General features: G+C 38.2%; 1 protein-coding gene across 1 annotated transcript in view; it reads left to right on the top strand.

Moving 5' to 3' along the window:
* Usp47 (ubiquitin specific protease 47) overlaps positions 1-21,535 on the top strand; it is a 507,668-nt gene that overhangs the window by 178,501 nt on the left and 307,632 nt on the right. Inside the window, exon 10 of the mRNA XM_089246367.1 lies at positions 20,339-20,428. Within this exon, the coding sequence (XP_089102493.1) occupies positions 20,339-20,428 (90 nt within the window). The remainder of the gene's footprint in view (positions 1-20,338; positions 20,429-21,535) is intronic.

Raw genomic sequence — 21,535 nt, 5'->3', positions numbered from 1 at the left:
CTTGGAAAGTTTGATTAGAAAAATTATGCAAGTCAAAATTAGAAATTTCATTATAAGATGTATGGAATTGTTTATCTTCATGACCAATGTACCTTTTGATGTTGCAGACATTATATTTTCCAATTTCATTTCCTGAATCATCCACAATGAGATAAACAATAGGAGTTATTTGACGGAATACCATGTAAGGACCTTCCCATCGTGGCATCAATTTTCCCATTATTTTATCACCAGCCTTTGACCGATAATTGCTTAGTACTAGAACTTTCTGTTCTACATAAATTTGTTGTTGTTTTCTTGTCCTATCATAATAATGTCGTTGGCGTTGCTGTTGTTTATTTACTTGTCGTCGTACTTGTTCAAGCATTTCAGCTGGTACTTGAGCCTTATTCCAAACGTGAGTGCTCATTGCCCAATCAAACGGCAAAGCTAACTCTCGTCCCAAGAACAGCTTTGCTGGAGTTTTACCAGTCGTAACAGACGTAGCAGTACGAATAGCTAAACCGAAAAATTGTAAATTTTTATCCCAGTCCCTATGATTCTTCTTCACATAACACGATATCATCTGTTTTGTAGTTTTATTCATCCTTTCCGTGAGATTTGATTGCGGATGATACAGAGTTGTAAACCTCTGTCCTATCTGTAAGGTTCTACAAATATCTTTCATTAAACCAGATATGAAGCTACTCCCATTATCAGAAACCAAATATTGTGGAAACCCAAAGCGACAACAATATTCTTCGATAAACTTTTTACTCACCACTTTGGTTGTTATTCTTATAATAGGGAACATTTCCACCCATTGAGAAAAATAATCGACAATTACTATTAAATGGACATTTCCTAAAGATGACACAGGGAACGGACCCATGGTATCAATTCCAATGAGTTGTTCAGGAAAACTAGCCACAGTAGATTGCATATGATCCCACTTACGAACATTGTCGAACTTGCAGGTCTGACATATGGGACAACTAAGGACAAATTTCTTGACATCTTTCCGTAGTTTTGGCCAATAACCACGTTGTCTACATCTGTTATAAGTTTTTTCAACTCCAAAATGGCCAACCTTTCAAATCACCAACCTTTTCTGTCCACAAGCAATATAATACAACTTTTCCTCTTCCAGAACATAGAATTTGTTCAATCTTTCATCGGGTTCGATTTCTCCTTTATGCAATTTCTGCTTATAACTTATAAATAACTTATAATAAATAACTTATAATGTCCTCATATTCTTTTTTTTGATTATGTATTATTTCTATTCAGTTCAGAACAGAAAATAGAAATAACCGACTATCAATTTGCTCTTCAAAGTCATCACTTCACTTACATCTCCCATAAAAGGATGACGAGACAATGTATCTGGCACTGCCATTTCAATCCCTTTTTTATATTCAATGTGAATAGGATACTCGTTAAGAATAAGAGCCCAACGGCTAATCCGTCCTTTCAGTTGTTTTACATCTAAATACCATGAAATGGCTTTATGATCAGTCACTACAGTTATCTCATCTCCTGAAAAATAACCTCTAAACCTCTGACAAGACCACACGACCGCCAGTCCCTCTTGTTCAGTGACACTATAATTTCGTTCAGCTTTATTTAAAGCTCGACTAGCAAACGCTAAAGGTCTTTCTCCATCTTTTTCCCATTGTATCAAGACAGCACCAAGACCAATTCCTGAAGCGTCACAATAGATTTTCATTCGACATTCTGGTTTTCTTGTACTTAGTACAGGAGCACCCAACAGCTGCATCTTTAACTTCTCAAATGCCTTTTGGTGGACGTCCGTCCATATAAATTTTACACCCTTTTTTGTAAGTTGGTGAAGAGGCTCAGCAATGAATCTCACTGAATCTTGGAACAAACTGGCGAAACCAGCTGCATAGTCCCAAAAATCTTTGTAAACTCTTGGTATTAACAGGAATCGGAAAATCTTTTACTGCCTCAACTTTTCCTGATCTAACGCACCACCCCTCTTTAGTCAAGAGTAGTCCTAAATATTCAAGTTCTTTCTTCTGCAGACAAAAATTTTTTCCGGTTTATAGTGAGCCCCGCTCTATTAAGACACGAAAAAACTTCCTCCAAATTAAGTAAATGGTCCCGAAAATTGGCACTATAAATGACGATATCATTGAGATAGAATTCGCAACACTTGCCAACCAGATGCCCCAATACTAGTGTCATCATCCTCTGGAAGGTAGCGGGGGGCGTTATTTAATCCGAAAGGCATGACCCGGAACCTATACATGCCGTTGTCAGTCAAAAACGCTGTTTTATCTCGATCTTCTAATCGTATATTCACTTGCCAATAACCCGCGGAAAGATCTAACGTCATAACGAACTCTGCACTTCTGATACGTTGTAAAATATCATCCATTCGGGGAAGTGGATAACGATCAGGAACGGTTATTTTATTCACTATACTATAGTCAATTACGAAACGTCAATCACCAGTTTTCTTTTTAACAAGGAAGCAAGCCGAGCTCCAGCACGTATTTGCACGTTCAATTATGCCATCTTCAAGTGCGACAACCCAGCATAACTACCCAGGATTCTGGTCTGGCGAAATCGGTGCAATCGATACACAAAGGAGAGAGACAAATGATTTCAAAGAAATTTCTAGTTTTTAACAGAAGTAAATTTATTAATTCTTTAACAATTAAATAGCTTACGAATAACAGAATTATTTCTCAAGAACAAAACACTGCAAAAGTATGGGTGTGTCTGCAGCCACCCACACCTTAACACAATTACAACTACATAGTACATTTCCTTACATCTGCCTGATGGCATTTTCAAAATTTGTATTAGGAAACAAAGTAAAAGTTTTTTAAAAAGGACTGACATTCTTGGTAAACCAAGTTCTGATCTGAGAATGGTCCCTGGTGTTTCCCTCGGGAGGTGTAATAGTTTTCTTGCAAAGATATTTAAAATTACGTCAAAGTCGTTTATATATTCAGTGACCCAAATCGGAGTGCCATATCAAAGAGCAGAAGTCACAAGAGATGAAAATAACTTGAGAGCTACATTAATTGATGTACATTTAGTTTGAGTGAGAACTGGCCAAATCGCAGAAATAGCATTTTTAGCCTTTGAAATAAATATTTGTTTGGCCAATGAGAATTTTCCGAAGGAAGAAAACAGTATTCCCAAATAAGTATAGGATGACACCACTTGGATGGGTGCTCCATTTTTCGGTTTTCTTAAGCTTTCCACCCGTTCGAAACACCATAACCTTCGTTTTATTAATATTTACTTTTAACCTATATTTTGAACAAAATTGTTCAAGTATTTTAATTTTCTTTTGTAGGTCTATCACACTTTCGGATGTGATAACAGTATCATCTGCATAAAAGAGACAGTGGACTGCTGTTTCTTGTCCGATCCATAGGGGTTGGGTATCGGATTTATTCAAAGACTCATTCAGTTTATATTTGAATGACTTAAGTTAGGAGAAAGAATTTCACCCTGTATAATTCCAAGGGTTACTGGTATTTTATTAGTTAGGCCAAAACTTGTTCTTACTTGCACTGTAGCTTTAGTATACATATTCTTAATAATCCTGAAGAAGTGTTCACTGATGCCTACTCTTCTGAGAACAGACCAAAGAATTGTGTGATCCATTGAGTCAAAGGCCGTCCTGAAGTCAACGAAAAGTGTATATAAGCGACCCTTGGGTTTAGATAGTTTTCTCTGAATTAAATAATTGAGAGTAAAACTATGATCGTTACAACTGCGTCCCATTCGAAATCCTGCCTGTTCCTCAGAAATTGCAGTTCGGTCAATCAGCCAAGTATTTACTCTAGTATTTAAAATGGACATAAAAAGTTTAATGACTGTAGAAGCCAAAGAGATAGGATGAAAATTCTCTGGCTTTGCAGGATCATCCTTCTTGTATATAGGTCATACAATCACTTCCATCCATTTTTCGGGAACATCACCACAATGAAAAATATCATTGAAGATTTTCAGCAAGATCTCCCTATGTATCCGTGCCACAAAAATTCATTCAATACTAGGTCATTCCCATGAGCTTTCCCATTTTATCTATTGCATTACATAATTCAATATACAAGATATCGTTATCCAGGATATTATCAAATTCAGGATTTAAATGAGATGAAATGTCAAGGTTTATATCCTGTTCATCATTAGCATTTTGCGAGAATAAACATTCGTAGTGCAATTGCCAATTTTCTAATGAGACACTATTTAGAGTGAAAATACTTTTTTTGTTTCTAAATCTATTGACAATCTCCTAGTAAACAACAGTGTTTGTTGTGTGGCAAATAGTGGAGCTCACACTGCTCAAATATTCGTTTTTTCTTCATACATATTTTTTTATATCTATTTCTGTGCCTTCTGAAATTTTCGAAGTTGATTTCATTGAAATTTGTTCTTAGTTTTTTTTTAAGTATACAAAGAATTCAGATCTGAGTGTTGAACACTCCTTGTCAAACCAATAATGAGAGGAAGATCTAGAGTTAGATTTACGATTACCATTCCCCAAACTTATAATCATCTCAGCTTTTTCTGCTGCTGTAATTAAGAGGTCTCCAAAACAGTTTGCATCAATATCAGAATCCTGTGTGATTCAATCAAAAAATTCAACTCGGACTAGAAAATTTCTTTAACTGATTCTTTCCACAAACATTTTTTAAAGGGGGTACTTGGTTTAATAGATTTACTATATATATTTACTGTATGAAATATGAATTTCGTTATTATCAGCATATGTTTTGATGCTGGGTTTTTTCCTACTTCAAAATCCATAAAAAGTTCTTATAAACAGGGTAAGAGACAAATCAATCGTGCTAGTACCATTGTATGATAAATAGGAGTATTCACCCTCACTATCCGATTTGCTCATGTCATTTAGTAAAACAAAATTGTTTTCAATAGCAAAATCATAAAATCGATGACCCCTAAAATTAGTCGCCTTATCTTTAGAGGAACGATAAAAATCAACCTCTGTGCGCTCATCATTTTCAAACTGTTGCATATTTGTGTTTAAATCCTTAGGTGGCGCCACTGGAATTTTTGTTTTTCGGATCAACCCTTTTAACTCTCAACTTGGCATTTGATTTTTGTGACGATTGACATATTCAGGCAAGATGTCCAAATTTTTAACACGCATGACAAATGGTTTTTATATGCGGACAAGAAGATGAAAAATGTTTGTTGGATCCTCACCGCATACAGCAATTTTCACGAAAGTTATTTTTAGTTGAACATTTACTAGAATTAACCGGCTGTCATTCCCGTAATTCTCGATCTCTTGATTGCACTAAGTGAACGCCTGGAGATGCAGTAGAATTTTTAATGTCACCAACATTGCGCGTAGCTGAATCCACGGCAACAGCTATTTCGACGGCACGTTGTAAAGTTTGAAGTTGGTCGCTGAACCAAATCTTGAGTTATTTCTTCACATTCAATTCCACAAACCATCCGATCGCATAACATACGATCCAAGAAATTGCCAAAATTGCAATATTTCGACATGTGATGCAATTCTGCGATGAAAGTTTGTACCGATTCCCCCAGCAAACGATTTCTCCTGAAAAATTTTAGAGTCTCAACAGTCTCTGAAGGGGTCGGTTCAAAATGTGCTGTTAAAAGCTGAACCAACTGCTCGAAAGTTTTGTCAGTGGGTAACGCAGGAGAGAGCAAATCGCATAGCCTACTTTAGGTTTCTGAGCCTACTACTGTCAAAAATATGGCTTTCTCAGGAAGTGGATCAACAATCTCATTCGCAATTAAATATTGCTTCAAACGCGCAACATTATGACCACTGTTCGATGAACGGATTAAAAGCTTGAACGCTTCCCAATGTCATGTTCACAAAAAATAATGAATTGAAAATCTTACTTCATAATTTACGGTCGTCGATTTAAATAATCCTTCTCGCCAGTGTAGTGACCGGGTGGTAAGGCAGCACTCGACAACAGTGTATGCAAGAAAACACATCAGAGGTTTAATTCATTAATGTGAACTTATTAATACATTAGAAACTAATCACAGTGCAGTTAAAACGTACAGCACGCGAACACACATAAGCATCACCGCGGAAGACATGATGAAGAACAAGCTAAACAGTTTGCGAGTTAGTAAGCCCCGCAACACGGTTACACAGGATATATATACATACAAAAATTCCAGTGGCGCCACCTAAGGGTTCAAACACAAACGGAAAATATAATTTTTCACCCATTCTGGCATTTGAATCAGTAGCTATGATGGTATAGACATAATCTTCGCACAGATCATTTAAATATGTTGAAAATTCAATAAAGTCTACATCATACTCTTTATCAGGAGGGAAATATGAAAAAATAAAGAGGCATTTTTCTATATCAATAAAATTACATTCAGTAATTATAAAAAATATATTTTTCTGAACAACATGCACATTCATAAATGATTTTCTATTATACGCAAACAGAATGCCACCACTAGTACGACCAAAAGTTGACTGTTTGACTGTGAATTGATCAATAAAATCAAAATTGCTACTTGGTTTAGGAATATTAGCTGTATTTAAATGCCATGTTTTTCAACCAAACAAAATGATGAGAGAAAAAATCGTTCCAAAATTAGGAAATATACCTTTGTTATTTAGACCCTCGACATTGTAAAAAAATCAATGATTTCACATCAAAATTACTTACTGTATTAGATTTTTCATTATCGACCTCTTTTCTGGTTACCAGGGATTCATTAATGTTAAACTAGCTGAACATTAACTGTGGTATTGGATTCAGAAGATCCACTGCCCTGCCGTTCAATTCGAGTGACAGTGTCACTGTCACAATCATATCGATAAATCAGATCACCACAGAAAAGAGTTTTATACTTGATCACGAAATTAGATCCTAATGATTGTGCAAATTGGCGCAGTTTATATTGAATAGTTCTTGTACAATGACAAAAATCTTTATTGATGTAGATATTTGTTCCCTCTAGTTTTGATCGGTTTTGGAGCATCAAATTTTTTTGAGCGTGGAAGGTAAACTTACTAATGATCAAACGTTGGCCACTTTTTCTTTATCTTCCACACGATGCACTCTGTCCATCACGATATCACTTATTCCTAGACGGTCGACGCAGATCTCCTTAATTTTGAGTTCCAAATCATTTTCCTCCTCGGCGATACCAAAAAACACCAGATTATCTTGTCTCGAACGATCCTCCAAATCATCTATCTTAGACATCGGATTATCGTAATTCGTCGATGGTTCGACAGCAGAAATTGCTGGATCAACATGGGAATTTTCTAATGCCTTTATTCTTTCATCCATGCACCTGATTGTAGATTCAACCTCCTCCAGTCTTGACTGTATATTTCCGGTATTCTCCTCGATTCTCATCAGGTTTTCGACCAAGTCCATATGTAATGATAACAGCAGCCTTATGCCCTTATTCATATCAAAACCCTCATCTGATTGCTCTTGCAAGTTTTTCATCTCTTCCATATGTAACGAGTGCTTTTTTTCAAATTAGAGACCACAAGTTGCCATGGGGAACGATCCTTTCATTTTACGCCGGTGCTCAAACATGGAGTCACTTGATCCGGATTTATTGTCTGTAGAGATACATTCGATAGACGCTCAGACATATCCTGCGGCCGATGCAACACCAGACAACTAGCACATTTCCGTCTTGATTTTTGAAGGCATAGAAGCAGTCTGGACAGGACCAGCACAAGTATTGTGGGAAGATGACCAGCATGAGATATATTTTATACTATCCTTCAACTCCGTATATAATTTTAGCCATTCTTCAGAATTCGAGGGCAAAATAAAATCAAGTAAAAACAACCAAATAAATAGATAAACAATAATCAAATAAAAAAAATCAAGGTATTTTAGATTTAGTGCGGAGCCTATGTTTAGTGCGTGTTATTGCTGTTGTGTGAGTGCCCCCCCCCCCCCCCCCAGCGTCAAAGGTAGAGTCGACTGATCTAATGTATATATGAATTGACATCATCATCATCATGCCCCCCTTCCAGCAATAATGACTGTGCCCCCCCCCCCGATTATTGATCTATAAATATTTCTTATTATGCAACAAAGGCAAACTTTTGCAATCTGATATTATATTTTTGCGTAAAGAATTTTGTATTTGATAAATCCAGATAATATTATTAACCATATATATATAGATGTATTTTGAAGTTTTTTAACATGCTTAATTATGAAGGTATTTTACCAAAACAGTTTTAAATTTTTTTTTAATTACTTTGAGTTTTACAGCATATATTTCAATGAACATATATTTACTTGTAATATATATTATAAATATGAAATAGTTATACTTCTGTGAAAAAATTCTACATTATAATATTTAATGCAGGCCTATAGATTTTTCCCAAGAAATAATTTAAAATTGCTGATAAAAAGCCAGAATATGAGGCATCAAATCACAAAGAATTAAATAATTATCGTATACAACCTGATTGTGGCTGAGGTAGATGGAAGAGAGTAGAATTAAAACCTAATGTATATAATGCCTGGTGGTGATACATTAGATGTGATGTTTCTTGTTGTGATGATGATTGTAAAAAATAATAGCTTCTGTGAAGATACAAGGGGTGATCAAATGAAAAGGTACAAAACGACGTAAAAACGTAACAGTTAAATATTGCATATTCCGCCATGGGAGAACGTAGTGAGACATCTCGGGATGCGATTGGAGTCTCTGACTGGGATCAGAGCATGCTCGGGCGCCCGCATGCGCAGGAGAGAGCAGAGGCTCTGATCAAAAGCGGCGTCCAAATGATGCGGCAGACCGTATGAGGACAAGATGGCGTTCGTGTTGCAAAATTCGACGATTGAGGAGCAGCGAGGTGTATCCGATTTCTGACAGCGGAAGGTGAGAAACCGGTGCCATCACTACGAGCCAGAGACAAAGAGGGACAGCATGCAGTGGAAGCATGGGTCGTCACCTCCCCCTAAAAAGTTCAAAGCCGTGCCGTCAGCAGGCAAGGTGTTGCTTACCGTCTTTTTCGACGTTCAAGGTCCGCTACTTGTGGAATTCCTCAAGCACAGAAAAACCATTAACTCTGATGTGTACTGTGAGACACTGCGACGCCTACGCAGGTCCATCAAAAACAAAAGACCGGGGCTGCTCACGAAGGGTGTGGTTCTGCTCCATGATAACGCGCGTCCACACGTCTCCAAAGTCACACACATGGAACTGGCCAAGTTCAAGTGGGAGCCGTTGGACCATCCGCCCCACAGTCCGGACATGTCGCCCTGCGATTTCCATGTGTTTGGTCCACTGAAGAAACGCCTGAAAGGGAAGTGCTTCAACTCGGACGACGTATTCAAGGACGCTGTGAAGGACTGGGTCTCGTCACGGCCACAGGAATTCTGGGAACAAGGAATCCTGCAGCTTGTTCATCAGTGGGATCGTTGTACTCAGGCCTATGGTGTATATTTTGAATAAAGTCTACATTTGTACCCACCGTGTCATTTCGTACCTTTTCATTTGATCACCCTTATATAAACTATGGCACACTTGTCTTTGTCCTTTCGAGGGCTGGTGTCTTATTTGTTTATAAAGACTTTATCATAATAACTGTTTTGCACGATGTCATACCCTTTGTTTGAAAAAAGCGTGTTTGTACATCGCACCCTCTATGGTTCACGGATAGCGTGCGGAACGTTTATCTTGAAAAGAAAAGGGCATTCAGAGAGTATAAAAGTGGACGAGGTGACCCATCATTGTTTACTGATAAAAGAAGACTGTTGAAGAAAGCGATAAGGGATAGTAAAAAGGAAGTTGAATCTAGGTTGGCTGATAACATTGGCTCTGACCCAAAATCATTTTTTCGATTCGTCAATAATGGATGTAAGGGGACAGTTGGCCCCCTCTCGATAGGAGGCTCAAAAGTAGAGAGCAATGTAGGCATGTGTAGTGCTTTCAATGACTTTTTTGCGTCGGTTTTTAATGGAGATAATGATATTCGATATATGGGTGTTGCATGGGGTAATAAAACCCTCAACGATATTCAAGTAGAAGACGTGGAGGTCCTAAATCTTCTAAGAAATGTATGTGCAAGCAAAGCACCAGGACCAGATGATATCTATCCCAGGGTCCTCAGGCAATGTGCTAATGAATTGTTGGGGCCAGTGGCACAGATATACAGGAGTAGTGTTGCTGAGGGTATCGTCCCAAGAGATTGGAAACTTGCTAATGTTGTTCCGATATTTAAGAAGGGTAGTAGAGAAGCGGAGTCAAATTGTCGTCCAGTGAGTTTGACGAGCTCCCTCTCGAAAATTTTGGAAATTATCATCAAAAGGCAGTTTGTGAAGTGGATAGACGAGAATAATGTATTGTCGGATAATCAGCATGGGTTCAGGAAGGGGAAGTCATGTGTAACTAACCTCCTTTGCTTCTATGATTACGTGACTAAGGCTTTGGGTAAGAGCAAAAATGTCGACGTTGTTTACCTTGATTTCCAGAAGGCATTCGATCGGGTCCAACATGGCAAACTCTTGAAGCGTTTACACGAGATTGGAATAGGGGGCAACTTTCTGAATTGGATAGAATCGTGGTTAAGAGATAGGTCACAACGAGTTATGGTGAACGGGGAATTCTCTGGTTGGACAGACGTCACAAGTGGAGTTCCTCAAGGAAGTGTCCTTGGCCCCATACTTTTTTCACTTTTTATCGACAAACTCGATCAGGGTATCGATGGAATTACTAGCAAATTCGCAGATGATGTGAAGCTAATGGGGGTAATCGGGAAGGAAAGCGATAGGGAGTTGCTCCAGACCAACTTAAACAAGATTGCAGCATGGGCAAATGAATGGAGCATGATGTTTAGCGTAGATAAGTGCATGGTCGCTCATTTTGGTTCGAACAACCCACGGTTCTCTTACGAGTTGAATGGTGTCACTATCCCGGATGCAACTAGAGTCACCGATTTGGGAATTCTCATTGACGAGCGACTTAAGTTTTCTGAACATTGTTCAGCGGTTGTCAAAAAAGCGAATAGAATGCTTGGTCTCATTTTCAAAAAGGTCTCTTCGCGTTCTCCTAAAGTCATTCTTCCGCTTTTTCAAGGCTTAGTTCGTCCTGGACTGGAGTATGCTGTAAGGTTTTGGAGACCATACCTACAGAGGGACATAGACTTGATTGAAGGGGTGCAGAGAAGAGCTACGCGTGTCCTTATTGGCACACAGGGCTTGAGTTATGAAGAGAGACTTCATTTTTTGAATATGTTTACATTGGATGAACGCAGGTGTCGAGGAGATATGATCGAAGTGTTCAAAATTTTCAATGGGATGGATAGGATGGACCATGAACTTTTAGTACACCGCCAATCAACTGCTTTTACAAGGGGACACCAGTATCGATTGGTGAGGGACAATGCAAGGCTATGGTGTCGCAGGGAATTTTTCTCTAATAGGGTTGTTAATAAATGGAATAGCTTACCCCCGGAGGTAGTAAATTGTAACACAATTGACACGTTTAAAAAGAAATACGATAAACATGTTGGGGTAAATCGAGAAGCTATCCATTCTTAGAATAAGACAACCATAAGTATTCTTTATGGGCATTGTATAATATTGTATCATGTGTATATATTGTTTATAATTTGTGTTAATTGCATTTTTAATGGGGTTGCTGTATTTTTGAAACATATGACATCCATATTTTTATGGGCATCTTTTTATCAGCCACCTCGTTGGGCATTTTGCCTGTTGTGGCGTTGTATTTGTATTTGTATTTGTATCATCCGGTGATGATAAAGTCACTGCGGCTGCTTCTTTGAGAAAACTAAAACAAAAGTGTTAGAATTAAACTGCCCCCACATACAAATGATGCAAGTCTCAATTATGATCTTGCTGAAGACAGAAAATGTGCTCCATAGAGTAGCCTACTCCAGGGTTAGCAAATTTTTCTTATGATAACACAATTTCCTTTTGACCTAAATATTTTATATCATTTTAGAATTCAAAGTAAAATGTCAGAAAAGACACTTGAAATTTATAGTGTTGGAAAAAAACTGGATCTGACTGTCATAAAAAGTGTTATGCAAAAGTGAAAAATCTGTTACCCAAATTACATCATTGGACCCATCAGACATCAATCTTTTGATCTTCAAGAGTGGAGCAAGTTCTCTGAATCTACTGTGTGTAAGCATCATAGAGCTTTTTTCCCAAGGAAGTATGAAATATACCTGAAATCATGCTTTTAAATGTCATTAGAAAAAAATGAAAGGTTTAAGGATAGTAAACTTGTATTTTTCACGTATAAATGAAATACATGGTTCAGGGGTGGGAACTCTGCGCCAAAACTAACATCTTGCGCCATCCTGCTCCAATAGTGTATTTTCGTAGTTTTCTGCGCCAAATAGCGAATTTTGCTTCAGTATACCCGGAATTTCGGAAAGGACGCCCAAAATGTTTTTGTTCCTGCTAGCCACGAAACGATTCTTTCCGAGCGTGTTTTATTCCCTATACTTAAGTACAGTGAAATTACTATTGTATTATCGCTTTATTTAAATTATCGGCCCCTCATCGGGCTTTCCATCGTGAAACCTCAATATTATCCGTGATCGTGGAACCGAAGATGGTTTGCAATGTCTTTCAGCTTTAAAGCGCAAATGAGAGTGAGTTTCCATTTTTAAAAAAAAGTTGCCACTGGAAGCAGCAGAAATTACTGTAGCCAATCGTCATTGCGTCAAATCCCAATGTTTCGTGAAAAAAAATTTCATTCCGGGAGTATGCAATGTAGGCTTGCATTTCCCTGTTCTTTAACATTTTTACCCCAGTAACCATTGAATGGGTGACAACAATGAAAGAGACAAGATTTTGATTAAACTATAAGCATGTATTCAATTATATATTAACTAGTTATATAACGTTTTAACAACAATTATCACAGTTAAACCTTTCTCTCAATATTATAAGAGAACAATAAAACTGAACGGTCTCACCGCCATGTCCAGGTTTTCACGTATTAGTTCACATTGTCCGATAGACACTCCCAGGTGTCTACCTCACCGCAGAAGACTCCCAGACACCAGCTTCAGATGGGTTTTGGTATCTCCAAACACACGTTGAGGTTACAGCTCCGCCACTACGTAGGGAACTGGAGGCGAACGTCCACGGGTAGCTGGTCTGGCCACTAACCAATCCACAGGTGACAGGATCACGACAACGTTGGGTTTTTACATGAAGTCCAGCGATGAGACGGGGGAGGTGCCAAGGGCATACCTCTACAATTTCAACTTATTATTTCAGAGAGACTATCTAGCTCATACCTCAACAGGGTGTGACGCCTTAGTGACTAAGACAAGACGTTAGTCTGAAGTAGTAGAATCGGAGCGTAAGTCGTAGTGAAGCACATCTGTATCTGGTTTTTGTATAGGAGCATTTCCTTTATGATAGAACCAATCACAAGATCGAAGGTGCGGTATTGAACTTGCATCTAATTTATATAATTTCATGAGAGAAAAGGAAATATTGTAAAAATTATAATACTGATTCTGGCAACCAAACATAACAGCGGCCGATCGGCGGACACGATCATGCCGATTGATCTCGGAGACAAAAAGGTAAAACAAACTAAAATATATTAAAATGATAAAGAGGATAAAGACGATTTCCGCGGGGGCCTAATGGTATAATGTTACAAGTTGTAACGATGTAAGGTTACTTCCCGGATTCTATTTTTATCTTCCAAAATATTTTCGCTACAGAGATGACAACAATGATTCAACAACTATTTCGTTTTCTTAAGACTTTTAATTTGGCGTTAATCTTTATATTTTACAACATTTTAGGCCAACAGTGAATTTGCTTTAGAGTTTTAGCGTTAACATATCACGGATTTCAAACGTTCTCACCCGATCGGTCCATCGATTACAGCCTTCTGGATGTCACTGTCACAAGAACGCGAACAGTTCACTTCTTGAGTTATCCGTGCGGTCTCCTAGAGAGGGGGAGGCTCCATTGCAACAGCATCAGGCACCCGAAGAGGTGAACCCGACGAATATCCCTTAACGGATGAGATCCGACATCTCGTAGACACTTCAACACAGGATGAGCGATTTTTGACTAGATGAAGAGGACGATCAATGGATTGAACGGTGCCGAGGCACCCTGCTAGATCATCAACTCATGGCTGGAACGAGGCGGGATGAAATGAAATGTGAAGGGCCCTACACACGCTCAGTAATACTTGAGCAGTTATATGCCTGTACAGGCCAACTGTGCAGCATAACTACAACTGACCGTGTGTAGGGGCCGTCAGTTACTTGCACAGGCGACCTGAAGGGAATGGTTTTTCGATTCGGTACAACTGTGCAGTTATGCCTGCACAGGTATAACTGACCGTGTGTATGGGCCATCAGGTATAACTGCGCAGTTATTTTTTCCCGCTTTCTTATATTCGCCCTTCTCTCTCTCTCTTTCTTCCCTCTTCTTTTTTCACTGATAATGTAATAGAACAACTGAATAACTTGTTTTGGAGAGGGACTCCATTTAATTAGAAGAAATTTTTCTAATGGCGTAATTTTCACGATATTTTCTTACAATTTCATATCGAATAAAAAAATCGAAATAACATTTTAGAAATATTTCGACCATTGTTGAAATTCGCAATTTTGTTTCTGAAATCACTCTTTTCAATAAATTTGCCAGAAATTATGCACCGAAACACACAAGCTCTATATTCAAATAATGTGCTATGACTATTAATTGTTTATTGATTATTTAGAGAGGAGGTCTCTAACCAGGGATGTTGGAGATTTTAAGGGCCCCGTGACATCAGATTATTTTAGTATTCTTTCACATGTGCTTCCTTTAGAAATCAAGATTCCTAGAAATCAAGCCAGTGTTTATACAAGTTAGTTAATATTTGCAATTGTTTGCAATTTCAAACGCAGGATTCCCACTCCTTTCTTGACCGAAAACCAGCAAGCATCAATAGGACAAAAATCACTGTAATTTATTATTTTCTTTTACATTCAATGAATATCATTGAATTTGTTTTTTGGGCACATCTCGTCAAATTGCAACGAATTTCAACTTTCAGCTCAAACATTGAAAGAAAAAAATTCAGATGAAATTACGCTAGTTAAACGTAAGAAAACAATCAAAAAATTCTTTGAGAAAGATATACGATTGATAATATAATTATATCATTGAGTAATACTATTAATATACATACTATGCTTAATAATAAGTCAATTTCTAATTGAGTTGAATTAATCGTAAGACGTCGCGTGAAAATGCAGTTTTATTTCAAGGAAAAACACTATGTAAGTTACCATAAAAATGTTGAAGTCAAAAAAGTTATTTTTTTTAAATCGACGCTATCGTGACAAAAAAATGCTATCATACGATGCTGAAGGAGCATGTATCCCCTATCTGTATATTCAGAGGAGAAACGATGCTTGTTTTCGAAGATACAGTCGACGCTCGTTATGACAACTTCACGTTATAGCGACAAAGACTGGTAGGGTAAGTCCCAAATGTTTTATGTTTTACTTATATAACGACCGTCCCAATCAGGCCTGACCACAACCCCAAGTCTCCCCCTCGCTATGACCTTGCTCCAAATATAACGTCCATTCTCGATGGGACGAAGGGGTCGTTATGTTGGGCGTCGATTGTAATACCAAAATTTATCTTTTATTGCCTATACGTATTGTCATAATCACTGTAGATATGGATAGCATTCTTGATAAGCATGAGTAGGCAGTAGTGCCTTTTACTTAAGTCATGAAAATCGGTCATTATGAGAGGTTTTAGTAACATCAGAATACATTATTGTACTTATGGTGTAGATTCAACAAACATCTTCTGTTACAGCAGTCTTCCTCAAAGTGTGCGTCGCGGCTCTTGGGCGTCACCCCCCACCCCTTCCCACCCACATCCTGCCGCAGGGCACAGAGGCTATTCTCTTTGCCGAGCCGCCTAAAATAGTGAATTTTTTAACGTGGGAAAGAAGAATGATTGGAATCATCTCGGGCTCTGAAACCAGAATCCTGATAACAATCCCACCTTTGTGGGGGTTGGGGAGAAATGGCTCGAATAATGACAATATTCATTAGTAAAACCAGCCCCCGGGGATGCAGGACCCCAGATGATGTGGAGATCTGTGACAGTAGGCTTTATCGATCAATTTACAGTTACAATACATCTGGAATGTACAGCGCACATTCAAAGGGAGAAAAAAACACTTTAGCTCTGATGAAACAAGTACGAATTTCTGTGTGCAATATTAGTTTTATTTTATTTTCTTTTTTTTTTTTGCCCAAGGCCCATATTTACAAAGGCTTCTTTGGTAAAATGGTCTGAGTTTTCGAAAACAGATGTTTTCCTCTTGTCCCCCCATCACACCCTTGTGTCCATTCATAGCCTGAATAGTCCTACTTTGGGAAACACAGATTTCAACACTCCACCAGAGTTTAGTTCAGAGTTCAGTTTAGTTTTCACGACTCGAGGTTTATAATGACGAGTGATCTTTGAAACGGGCAGGGCGAACATTTGGAAGAATTCATTGAAATGTATAGGAATAAGAAATGCTTGTTGCAGGTGAAAACTAAAGATTACCATAACAAAATGAAGAAAGATGATAGTTATGAGAGATTGGTGTGGAAAATGAGAGAAATAGATCCTCTAGAGAACAGAGACAGTGTTGTTAAAAAAATAAACAGTTTGCGAAGCAATATCCGAAAGAAATTGAAAAAAAAAAAGAAGCTTTGAGTAGGTATCTTGATCCATTCTGAGAAAATTATGCCAATCTTTTGGTGCAAATCTCAATTCCTGTAATAATTTAACGGGCGAATATTGTTGCCTTTTTTTTAACCAATCTTTACCCGTTTTTTTCTTCTTTCTTTTTGAGTTAATAACTTTCAGTGCCATAACCAATCCAACTTCACCGAAAGCATCATCTGTGGAAATCATACTAGAAAATTCCGAACTTTATAGACTATGAAAAAATCCGAACTGATCAAAAGACCGCGAAGACAGAGATCGAAGAATGAAAATATCCCCACAGATTGCCTAGAACCGGTTCCAGAAGCTTCGCCTGCACAGGTATAACTGAATGGTGTGGATGCATCGAACCGTTCAGTTATGCCTGTACAGGTATAACTGTGCAGGCATAACTGAACGTGTGTAGGTCCCTTAACGTCCAACGATCAACGTGACTGTTCGTTGCACACTACTGGCATATAAGGGAAAATTTCCCCATCTCGCCTTACCGGAACCAACCCGTATCGAGACTCGGCGGCGCTAGAATCGACGTAACATTTGAGAAATTTACATATTCGCATGAACTAAAAATATTGCATGACATTCGGCATCTGGCAACGCAAAAGATTGTAACATGGCGGCCGATCGGCGGGACATGATCTCGCCGATCGATCCCAAAATCAATGTTAAAGGTAATAAAATATAAAAATGACTAGAAAAGGACCATTTCCGGCGGGGTCTAAATACACTCATTGCCATAAAAATTTGCGCACCAAGAAATAATTGTGGGATCGAAACGAAAGTTGGCCTGAAGGTACATGTCGGGCAGATATGCAAATGATTAGAAATGCAGCGTGATTGCGCATTGCGTAATGACACTAGAGGGCGTTGAACTTTGTTCTCCTTGGAGTATAAAACAGGTAAGCAGAGCTTGCTGGAGTGTATTTAATCGTTTGCGAAGGAAATGCTGAGGTAGACATGCTGTCACGCCGCCGTCGAAGACCATATGAGCAGTTGTCAGAGTTCGATAGGGGAAGAATCATCGGGATGATGGAAGCTGGATGGTCAGCTCGGTGAGTAGCTCGTCAACTAGGCCGTTCTGATTTTACTGTGAGGAGGTGTTGGGACCAGTGGACAGAAGAGACGTCATTTACACGGCGACCAGGTTCAGGACGCCCTCGACAGACCAGTCGTCGAGAAGACAGTCACATCATCCGAAATGCACGCGAAGAGCCAACTGCCTCATTGGCCGCTATCCAGACACAGGCAGCAGCTTCACTACGGGCCCCTGTGTCTTCCCGAACCATCACAAGGCGCCTGGCTGAAGGACATCTGGTATCGCGGCGCCCATTACGTGTGCTGCCAATGACACCCACCCACCAACGCCTCCGTTTGGAGTGGTGTCGAGCACAATTTGATTGGACTGCAACAGAATGGAACCAGGTCGTCTTCAGCGACGAATCGAGATTCAACTTGAGCAGTGATGACAATTGTGTTCGTGTGTGGAGGCCCCGTGGTGAAAGCTTCAATCCTGCCTTCGCTTTACAGCGACACACCGCTCCCACAGCTGGTGTCATGGTATGGGGTGCCATTGCTTATGATACACGGTCACCCCTAATATTGAACCATGGCACAATGACAGCCCAGCGGTACGTCCATAACATCCTTCAGCCACATGTGTTGCCACTCATGGCAGGGCTCCCAGGAGCCATTTTTCAACAAGACAATGCTAGGCCACACACAGCAAGGATGTCACAAGACTGCCTCCGCCACATTACCACCCTTCCCTGGCCTGCTCTATCCCCAGATTTGTCACCAATCGAGCATATCTGGGATCATTTGGGACGGCAAGTTGGACACCCTATGAGGTTGGTCGAACTAGAGGCGCATTTGCAGCAACTGTGGAACGAGATGTCTCAGGACATCATACGGAACTTGTATGCCTCAATGCCCGCTCGTATCGCATCGTGCATTCGCGCTAGAGGGGGTCCAACAGAGTACTAAAACTTCTGTTCATCTGTACTTTTTTCTGCAATAAATGATCTTTTTTCTTGGATTTTCTAATCACTTACTTATATCAATGTAGTACTTACATGTGTAAAATTTCATTTCATTTTGACGACTTCTTCTGGGTGCGCAAATTTTTATGGCAATGAGTGTAGTAACATTACAAAGTAGAAAGCGCATGTCCGCCGAATTACGAATGTTAATTTAAAAACTTTGGCAATTTAATGCTCATTATTCGGCAGCGTTGCCAAATAACGAGCGTTAAATCGCCAATGTTGCCAAAGAACGAGTGTTAAATTGCCAATGTTGCCGAATAACGAGCGTTAAATCGCCAATATCGCCAAGAAAACAAGTATCAGATCACCAATCTCGCCAAAGAACGAGTCAGATCGCCAAACATCGTGTTGATTCTTCCAAAATTCTCCCCCATTTTCCAACAATTTCTTTCTGAGTATAAAAAACTTGAAAACTTATAGAAAATTTTTAGCTCATTTTAAGTGCTGCTGTTCAAGACAGCAAATAGCGCCCTTAGTAAGCAAAAATCATCTTAAATAGACTGGTGTGAAAAATTTCATGACAGCCGCTCTTTCAAACAAGGTGTCAAAAGCCTGAAACACCAAAAACAAAAAACAAGCTGATAAAAAGATGGTTGATAACAAAAGAGTGCAGTTGTTTCATTTTGAAAAGGGGTGAAGGTTAACGAAAATGTTATTGTTAATTTCGCTGCTCCAATTTATAAATATCTGCTCCGAATCCTATATTTTACTGCTCCAAAACTGCTCCGAAGCTGCTCCGCAATGGACTTTGTCACTTCTCACCCCTGCATGGTTGTACAAAATCATTTCCAGGGCAAAAAATATGCTATGCTTGTAGGAACAAAGTGAATAAACACATCAATAAATTAGGTGAAAAAACTGAATACTGTGTGAAGAGATGAACAGTGATAGTGATGTGTTTTGAGATATGTACATGAAATTTTGCATGGTCAACAAAGATGGTAGAAGCAATAAACAAAAAATAATAATTGGAATCTGGGATGGTGTGTCGCATTTCAGTATCTAATTGAATGATTTGAAATCGGAGCGATCCAGTCTTATTTCGATGAATTTTGTGTTGCGATCCAGAATAAATATATTTAACAGTCGAAAAACCATTATTTTTTCTCCAGTTTTTTACTTCTTGCATTTAGTTTTGTTTTGCAATAATTTGTCTTTCCCCCCCCCCCCCCATTTGGCAGAAAATTTTGTTGTTTGAGTTAAATTCGAGTGACAAGAAGGTGGCAGGAACCACATGCATAAAATTAGAGAAGGAAAATAACTCATTCATTCATTACCAAGAAACACAGATGGCAGCACTTCCCTGAGCCCTTGATTAAGAGGTATCTCACTGTATGTTGACAGTAAAGGAGATATCAGCAACTGGTATTGACATTTAATGTTTATTACAAAAGAATTTGAAAAAAGGTAAAATGTACATTGGAAGTAATTGCACATGTTTTAAAAATAGAACTTTTAAACATGTTAATACTGCACAGCTTCCTCTAGAAATTATGGTACTTGAAAATGTTATTATACTAGGTTTCTTAAAAATATTTTATCTGTTCTTAGTGCGGTTATGAAAGTGCCAGACAAGATACGTTTTTGGATGTCCCTTTAGTCGTCCGCCCATTTGGTTCTAGTCAGACATTTGGAAGTGTGGTGAGATAATTTTTTAATATTTTATAATCATACCTGATTTTATTGAAAACATTACATACATCTTGTTTTGGGGAGTATAGTAAATCCCTTATCTGGTAGACACTGGCGGAACAAAAAATATGTGTGTAAAAAAGGGGTGAAAGTTAATCAGGGAGTTGAAACGCATACTTTTATTATATAAGGGAAAATATTATTTTGCCGAAAAAGATGGGTGACTTTTAAGAGGGGTTTTACTGTATATGTGCATTTTTATCCTCCAAAATTGATTCCCCCTGGCATACCCCCCACTTTATCTGGGTGTGTGTTATGATTGCAAACTCTGAAAGTCTTGTGTTAAAATTATTTGAGTATTGCATACTGTAATAAAATATATATTTTTGTGTATTGTAATAAAAAAAGGCTTAATATATATATCAGTTTATTTTATTCCTTCACAATCATCTTCCCCCCCCCAGTTGATCAAGTTTCCCAAGTTTCTACTGTACTATAGTAAGTGATTTATAAAAAATAATCAGCTATATACAAGATAATTATAACTAAAGTTCTAATTCAAAAATGATGTAAAATAATAATCACTGGTCAGAATGACTGGAAAATTTGCATGAATACTTCTGAAGGAATGGAATTTTGTTTGGTGAAGAAGAAAACAATTTTTTTTTTTTTAAATTTTTATCTTCAACCAGGTCAGCTTTTTCGCTTTTTGCTTTAAACTGTTTTGTCAACTGATAATATACGAAATGCATCAAAACCATTGGTCTTGATCTTGTTTCACAGTCTGTTTAAAAAATGACAACTTAAGTAAACAGTTATACATTGAAAAAATTTAAAAAAAAAAAAGCATTGGGGTAAAGTTACCTTGGAAACAAGGCAACTTTGCAGACTTGAAACCAGTGAAAATCACCGAAATAAATAAATAAATAAAAAATAAACAAACATAATTTTTTTTTAAATTATGAAAACACCATACACATAGATATTTACTCTTTAACATAAAGAAAGAAACACAGAAATATTCAAAACATTAAAATCGGAAGGAGTAAAATTCACAATCTTCGAGGTTCAAAGCAAATTTTGACATTTTCATCAGAAAAGGCAAATATACCATGC

Source organism: Pholcus phalangioides, unplaced genomic scaffold (genome assembly GCF_987345545.1).
Source record: "Pholcus phalangioides strain wild (caught in Gottingen) unplaced genomic scaffold, Ppha-v1.0 ptg000017l_1, whole genome shotgun sequence".
NCBI classification, from domain to species: Eukaryota; Metazoa; Arthropoda; class Arachnida; order Araneae; family Pholcidae; genus Pholcus; species Pholcus phalangioides.
Note: the sequence above shows the minus strand (reverse complement) of the source record. Positions and strands in the feature narration are given on the sequence as shown.